Source organism: Quercus suber, unplaced genomic scaffold, assembly GCF_002906115.3.
Source record: "Quercus suber isolate HL8 unplaced genomic scaffold, Cork oak 2.0 scaffold_58, whole genome shotgun sequence".
NCBI lineage: Eukaryota > Viridiplantae > Streptophyta > Magnoliopsida > Fagales > Fagaceae > Quercus > Quercus suber.
The window spans coordinates 1,506,338-1,514,597 of NW_027069523.1; the positions used below are offsets into that span (position 1 = coordinate 1,506,338).

The 8,260-nt window shown below is 32.3% G+C and overlaps 1 protein-coding gene across 1 annotated transcript; it reads right to left on the reverse strand.

Annotated features, from left to right (window-relative positions):
* Positions 1–858: 858 nt before the first annotated feature.
* LOC111994226 (monothiol glutaredoxin-S15, mitochondrial) lies at positions 859–6,331 on the reverse strand. Its single transcript, XM_065772410.1, has 7 exons — positions 6,199–6,331; positions 5,262–5,369; positions 4,110–4,244; positions 3,887–3,986; positions 2,567–2,633; positions 1,355–1,433; positions 859–1,267 (listed from the first exon to the last, which is right to left on the reverse strand). The coding sequence occupies exons 2-7, from the start codon at positions 5,331–5,333 to the stop codon at positions 1,208–1,210; spliced, it is 513 nt and encodes a 170-aa protein (XP_065628482.1). The 5' UTR covers positions 5,334–5,369; positions 6,199–6,331; the 3' UTR covers positions 859–1,207.
* Positions 6,332–8,260: the final 1,929 nt, after the last annotated feature.

Sequence of the window (8,260 nt, forward strand, 5' to 3'; positions counted from 1 at the left end):
TTTTTTTTTTTTTTTTTTTTTTAATTTTTAATTTTGATTTTTTTTAAGTTTATTTTGAAGACATAGATTAGTAAGAGAGTGTTCTATTGTGTAGGCATTTTACATGGAGTTGCGATGGAGATGTATTTTTACTGGGTTGTCTTCAAATTTTGTCTCTATTAAACATAGGATTTAGGGCTATTTCTGAATTAAACAAAAGTCTAGTCCAAAGAGTGGAATCATGTTATCGATATCTATATTATTAATAATAGGATTCCCTATTTGGTTTTCAACATTTTGCGTACTAAAATACCCCCACACAAATTCTTAAACTCTCTAAAATATTTTTATCTTTTAGTTAAATAATTTTTAATTAAAATAAACAAACGGGTTAAAAGAGTAATTTACTAAAAAAAAAAAAAAAAAAAAAAAAAAAAAAAAAAAAAAGAGCCTCATTGCAGGCGCAAAGTATGTGTGATGAGGCTTGTTGATAGTGTGTACACACACACACACACATATATATATAATTTAAAATTTAATTGGATTTAAACTTTTTGTTTTTTGCACCTAATAATTCCTTTATCACAACAATTTAAAAATTCGATGGATATGTGGCGCAAATTTGAACTCCAATTGAACTATAATTTAGAATCCAATTAGATTTGAACTCTTTAATTTTTGCACTGAATAATTCACTTGATACAAAAATTAAAAATTAAATGGGACACGTGACACAAAATTATAAATTTAATTGAAATTTAATTCGATTTTCTCTGAGGTTTGGCTTTTAATATATATATATATATATATATATATTCACCGCATATGGAACAAATTGGTAGCATTTGTATTTGCAAAATTGGAAATAAAACCAAGAAATTGCAAGTGTTAGTTTATCTATGTTTTATTCATTATCTTCTTAATAATCCAAATCTAATTCCTCACCATTTCGAACTCAATCTTCTGCTTATGATTTGCGACCCAAAATTATCCGAGCTAAAGAAATAAGGTTACTATACAACAATTGCGAGGATATATAGCAGTAGCAGATGAAAGCACAGCAATACGCTACATTTATTGTTTTATAAATAATAACAAGCAATCATAGCTTATCATGTAATCCCGCAGAAAATCATATAGAACCTCATCTTGTCACCTCATAGCAATAACACACTATTGTCAAAGAAGTGCCAGTGACCCTTTAACTCTCTCTAGATTCATTGAGTTGTTATTCAGACTTCTCCTGACTAGCGGTAACGGCTTTCAGCTTTTCCTTCAGTTCACCAGACTGCACGGGACAGGCCAAATTATTTGAGCAATGCAATGCACATTGTAAAGAACTAAAAGTAAAATACGTTCTGAAATAATAAGTAACCTGGTGTAAGTTGAGAATGATATCCGACCCTCCAATGAACTCTCCCTTGATGAATATCTGAGGAAATGTGGGCCAGTGGCTGCATATAAACAGCAAGGTAATTTAGAAAACTAGCACTCAATACAATCAAATTTGAAGATCCAAAGTTTATCAAAAACAACAGTCCCATCCTCAAACTAATGTGATGCTACTACCCATTTTCATTTTTATAAGAAGAATTTTATAGAGAAAGAGACCAAAGAGTGAACCCCATACTACTATCCATGATATGTATCAAATAAGGGAAAAATTATTACCAAGCTGAATTTTTTTGCTTCCACCAATGGCTATGGAACCAACACCTAATTCCCTTGTAGATTTTTTTTTTTTTGATGAGTTCTCTTGTAGATATTTGTCTCTTGTTAATAATCAAAGACGTTAAGGGGAAATAAGCTTGATAGGCACCATCAAGAAATCAAGATTGCCATTAGACTTATAGGGCAAATCACTCCTGGTAGCTGAGCATGTTGGGTTTTGCGTATGATGATAGAACAACAGCAATTTATCCAGGAACTATTCCTAGGCTAACAAATTTTTAAAGCACAAGATCAATCAAAAATTTATTTTGGGAGGGGGGGGGGGGTGTGGCTGTGTATTTTGTAAAATGTTTTATTATGGTTTTGTTGGTAAAACATTTTATAAAATTTACTGAGGATTTTACAGTCAACAGAAAACATTTTCAGTTTGACCAACGTTTTACAACAAAACATTGTTTCCGCATAACATTTTATACTGTAACAAACAGAGTGAAAAATTAACAGAATACAAGTTATATTGGGCTTCATCCAGCTCCAACAGTCTCATATTTATCAACAACAACAAAACAACTTTGCAGAAATACATCAGATGTTTACACAACAGACATAGACAGTACTCAATAGACACATATAAGACATGTAGAATGAATTTGATGAGCATCAGCACACACGTAGAATGAAATTCTAATTGACTACAATGACAAATCTTCACTCAACCAGAATAGATTGTTACGTTAGTCATCACAACCAGCTAAATTCATCTTGTATTACTAAGAATGTCCAGAAGCCAAGTGAGCACAACTTTGAAACAACTAAGCAGAATAGTCATCAAGATTCCCAAAAAATATGTAAAACATCAAAATCTAACTTTTCCCCTCTCTTTTTAAGTAGAGAAAAACACCAAGTGCTGACTTACCTGAAGGTTTTTACAGCACTTTTAAGCTCAGGATCCTCCAAAATATTTCTAGAAGCCAAAGGAACATCTGAAACAGTCACATATATGGTAAGAGTACAATAACCAGATAAATTTATTCATCATCGGAAGTTAACAAGTGCCAAGAAGAACACCCTTTAGATTAGATAACAAAATAATAGATGCAACTAATCCCTAATTATAAGGAGAGAGTGTGTGCACCCAACTCTTTTTCACTCCATCCCATTGCACATAACTAAATACCAATAGCTCATCAAAAGATAACTTCTCTTCGTATCCTCCTATTCTTTCATGTGATTTGCACTTGTACAAAAACAATTTTCATGCCATTAACTAAGAGCCCTCTCCACAAAGACAAGAAAACAGTAAAATCAAAAACACAATCCAGATTACTATGGTTCAAGTTTAGAATNTTTTTACAGCACTTTTAAGCTCAGGTTCCTCCAAAATATTTCTAGAAGCCAAAGGAACATCTGAAACAGTCACATATATGGTAAGAGTACAATAACCAGATAAATTTATTCATCATCGGAAGTTAACAAGTGCCAAGAAGAACACCCTTTAGATTAGATAACAAAATAATAGATGCAACTAATCCCTAATTATAAGGAGAGAGTGTGTGCACCCAACTCTTTTTCACTCCATCCCATTGCACATAACTAAATACCAATAGCTCATCAAAAGATAACTTCTCTTCGTATCCTCCTATTCTTTCATGTGATTTGCACTTGTACAAAAACAATTTTCATGCCATTAACTAAGAGCCCTCTCCACAAAGACAAGAAAACAGTAAAATCAAAAACACAATCCAGATTACTATGGTTCAAGTTTAGCATTTTTAAAGGAAAAAATAAGTCATGCATAACTAACATATATACATACAGAGTTATGTTGTACAAGCATGTATACATGTGTCTGATGCCAATGAGCTCTAACTAAACTGGCACCTCCTCCCCTTATAAGTACTAGGAGGAGGGTGAGGTCGTGGGTTCAAAACCCATTGGGTGCGTGTATATATTACCAATAAAATAAAATAAATAGTATATGTGACTGGTATGTGTTTGTATGTCTGTCTGCACACAACTTTGTGTATACACAGTCATACATATTGATTGCTAAATTAAACCAATCAAGGAATGGAAAGATTTGCTCATTAAAATAAACATCTCCAATTTGTTCGATCATTGTAATTTGAGAGTTTGATTGTTCCTCACCCTCTGTACACCCCAGTGTACTTGGTTTCTATATTTTGATAATAAAAATTTGTTACTTAAAAAAAAAAAAAACATCTCCAAAACTTACTATATTGTTTTAACACTCTAACTGCTAGCGAGCTGAATCCACACTGAGGAAACTCGGGCACACCTTTCATGTAAATCATAACGGGATTTTCCTTGACATCCTACACCAAAAACAAACACAATCAATAAACATAGATCTTTCAAATAAAAAATTTCATATTGCTAACAGCAGATGACAGAGTTCAGAACACAAATTGTAAATATGATATAAAAGATTCATTTACCTGCTCAACAACATCATTCAAAGAAAGGTCAGAACTCTCAAGCTTGTTAGTGGGTTTAAAATCTTCATGCGTGTCAGGATCATTGGGCGCAGCAGTTGAAAATCTCATCCTATTATGGGAAAAGGATCCAAGTACCTACAAAAATTTAAACTGAAACATCAACTTATGTTACCGCTGCAATCATTTTTTTAATAAGTGCTGCAATCATTAACAACTTAAAGGATAAGAATTAAACCAGAAATGTGGAATCGACTAATATGATAATATACTAGTTAACATCAGATGTGAGTCAATAATTTAGCTAAGCAGCCACATATAATAAATAATAAATTTAATGCTAAGAGCCTCGGAGCTCAAGTGGCACCTCATGGAGTTTCCAACCAAGACGTCCAAGGTTCAAATCTCCTCTCCCCATTGTAACTATTGAATTATCATGCAAATTTTTGTTCGGAGTAAACTAAACTCATGACCTTTTGAGTGAAGAACTGAAGACTGCAATTTCAAGATAAAGGAACAGTTTTCAACATCATCAAACTTTCAAATAAATAATATTCAATTCCCCAAATCCAGGAGATTGAAGTATTGCCAATTCAGCCTGATAATTGGTAGGTTGAAAACATACATAATGTAACCTTGCATTCACTTTTTATATTAATTCAAATAGCCAAATGAGTAAAACTCAACAAGAGGCAGAAAGTTTATACTTGATTCCATGTATACAAGGGTATGAAAGTACAAAAGACCCAAAGAATTCAAAGCCTATTCTTTTTTTCTTTTTCTTTGTTTTAAATGGGGGGGGGGGGGGTGTTGGGATGTGGGGGTAAGGGTAACCTACAATCCTGCACCTCGAACTTTAGGGTGACTTTCAGGACACACATATTGCAGGGACTCTCACATTGAAGAAGAAGACAATGCAATGACTTTCAGCAATGAGTCCAAGGACCTACAAAGCCATTTCTTCACACAAGAGCCCGCACAAAACAGCTTCAAGTTAGACCCCAGTTATCCTAAGCAACATCATGGTCCATATTCTAACATCTACAATTTCATTCCATGAGGTATTGTATAAGAAAAAGATTCAATTTCATATTCAATCATGTATAATTTTATTCCAAGTATCAAAATTCTTTAACAAATGAACTTGAATCTTACAATTCTACTAGGACGGGTGGCAGGGAGACCCGCAATGCCCTTCAGCAGCATGCTTGATAATGACCTTGCCATTATTTTTGATTCAGACTCGTATATACCGTAATCAATCTGCACAGAACAATAAGCACCTTCAACATAACCGATACAAGTTAAAGCAGAACACAAACATAACTATCTATCCATGTGTACATATTTACATTCATAAACTTATACATACATAGGCTTTAACACGGTTTCCTTTCTAGGAAATTTTTGAAATAAATTACCGGATACTAAATTAAGTTTGCAACCCACTATAGTGAGGCTGCAAATGTACCACTTGACTGTAGTTGAGTTGCAAAATTTTTTAGGTATAGCAACCCAGATGGAGCAGTATTTTAGGAGTCTGGTGGCTAATATAGCAATTGGAGGGTTTTTACACCCCCCAATTCTAGTGCTTACCACTTTGTTACCTAGCATTTACACTATATCAAAATGATTCGTAATGCTTCAAAATGTTTTTTTGGTATAGTGTCAAAATAGTCTCTACCGAATGGACAATGCTAACATAGCTAACAGTCAAAGTTCACAACGATTTCATGGCTCTCAATGCGCACAAAAGTTCTATATTTTCATCAAATAAGCCCGTAAAAGAAAATTTATACCAAAAAATTATGAAACCTATCTGTGTATCAATGAACTTTCAAAAAATATATGCCAAATCAAAAACCTATCTTCCAAAACACACTCTTTTTACTCCTTTCCCTCTCATTCTTCAACAATGTAGCCATAGTTCACACTATCGAGCCCTGCTCCAACTCCAAGTCTTTCAACTCATTCCCAGTTGAGAGAGAGAGAGCAACAACACCAAATCAAACACAACAAATAGCGAAAATCCAAAAACCAAAACAAACCCATTTTAGATTCGGAGAGAGAGAGAAAGAGAAATTGCCCAAACCTTCTCGTAATCGGAGTCCCTATCGCACCCTCAGCTTGGTCGTGGCAGGTTGGTTGAGTTTAGGGATTCCAATATTGTTGCACACTAGGTTCATGTTTTAACTCATTTTTTCATATATATATCGTGTCCAAGTGAAAGCCAAGGTGCCGTATAAAAATATTTTTTATTTTATCTAGTATTTTCATCCAAAACTTAATTTTTTTTTTTTTAAGAAAGATTTTCATCCAAAACTTGATGATATAGATTATTTTATTGTTTGAACTAAATTAACATATTTGAAACCATTAGAAACTATTTTAACACATAGTGCAAATATTTGGGACTAAAATAATAATTTTTTTAAAAGATAATTACAACATACTGCTAATCCTACAACTCGAATCATTTTCCTCCTAGACCTCAAGTACTTTATACATAAAGATGTGTCAATTTAGTTACAATGCCTTTAACGACTAAAATGATAATTAAACCTACTATTTTGACACAATACACCAAACTATTTTAACCCATAATGCAAACATTTGGGACCAAAATGATAATTAAACCTTAAAAAAAAACATAACTATTTTTCTAAGACAAGTGCTTAACTATTTGATGATATACCTTTTGGATTGGATTCTGTATTTGGCTAATAAAATGAGAGGGAGAAAATGGGAGATGAGATTTCTGAAATTTACCTACAACCAAAGTTTAGGGCTTTGGTTTCTCTTCTTTAATCTTATAACTTACAACTAAGACTAAAGTGCAAATTATATCCCCAAAATTTGAGGCTATTTTTTTATTCTGCTCCCTTGATTCTAAAAAAAAAAAATTGCCCCCTAATGTTTAATTTATCTGCTCAGTAGCATTAGGGGTTCATTTTGCTTAATAATCCCACTGTTAATGGTTGATTTATGTGTTTGTTAAGTGACACCTATCTATGCTTGCACACGTGCTAATTGATCTAATTAAATCATCACACGTGGATTTTATTATTCTATACAATTAAATAAGTTTAGAAATAAAGCAAGTTCTTTAAAATTTTAAAAATTCTAGAAACTAAAAATAAAAAACATAAAAGATTTTTTTCTTTACAATATTTATGGGTATTCAACATTTTCCTAATAAAATAAATTTTTTCTTTTGAACGAAATGTTTAATACAATTTAGATTTTAAAAAAAAAATAGTCTCAACTCCTAAATCTCATCCTCCTAAATAAATCCTTCAGACAGTGATGATTCCACAAAATCAGTTTTATTACTCAAAACTCAATCAATTTGTTTACTCAAAATCCATCAATTTGTTATTGAATCTCTCTTTCCCATAATCAAATTGAGCACCAAATCAAACCTAGTAAGTTATCAAACATAATCAAAGTCAGCAAATTGTAGAATATGATCATACCCAACACCAAATCGTTGAACATTTATGAAATTTCACACCAAAATAATATTTGTAAACAAGACCAATCGATGCACCATGAAGCCTTTGTGGCTTGGATTCCACAACGACTTGTCTTGATCTAAGTAAAATTTTGAATTCACACAAATGAGGAAGAAAAGTTTAGACTTCACTTACCAGTAGCAATGAATCTATAGTGAAAGTACTAGGTTTCAAGCTCTTCAAATTTTGAATTTAGAGGATAGGTTATGGAGATGGGAAGATTTTGGCACTCATTCAACCCAACCTATAGATCGGTCTTTTAGGAGATTGATTGCATTAAACTTGTTATGCACTTTATTCACTCAACAAAATATATGGTATGCATGAATAACAACAACAAAATTATAGAAAAAATGAATAATTATTCCCCATTATAATGCATAATCATGTGATTATATACATAAATACACACACATACAAGGTTGTCAAAATTGGGGTTCAACGTAGGATTGTAGGAGGTAGGTGAAATCGCAGATCATAAGATCTTACTTATTTTCTAATTTAAAGCCACCAAAAAAAAAAAAAAAACACATTGGTAGAAATTTTGTATGTTTAATGTTACATAAATTATGTTATCATCAAAAATAAAACAAAAACAAACATTTGCATGAATATGATGTAATTTGTATACCATATATC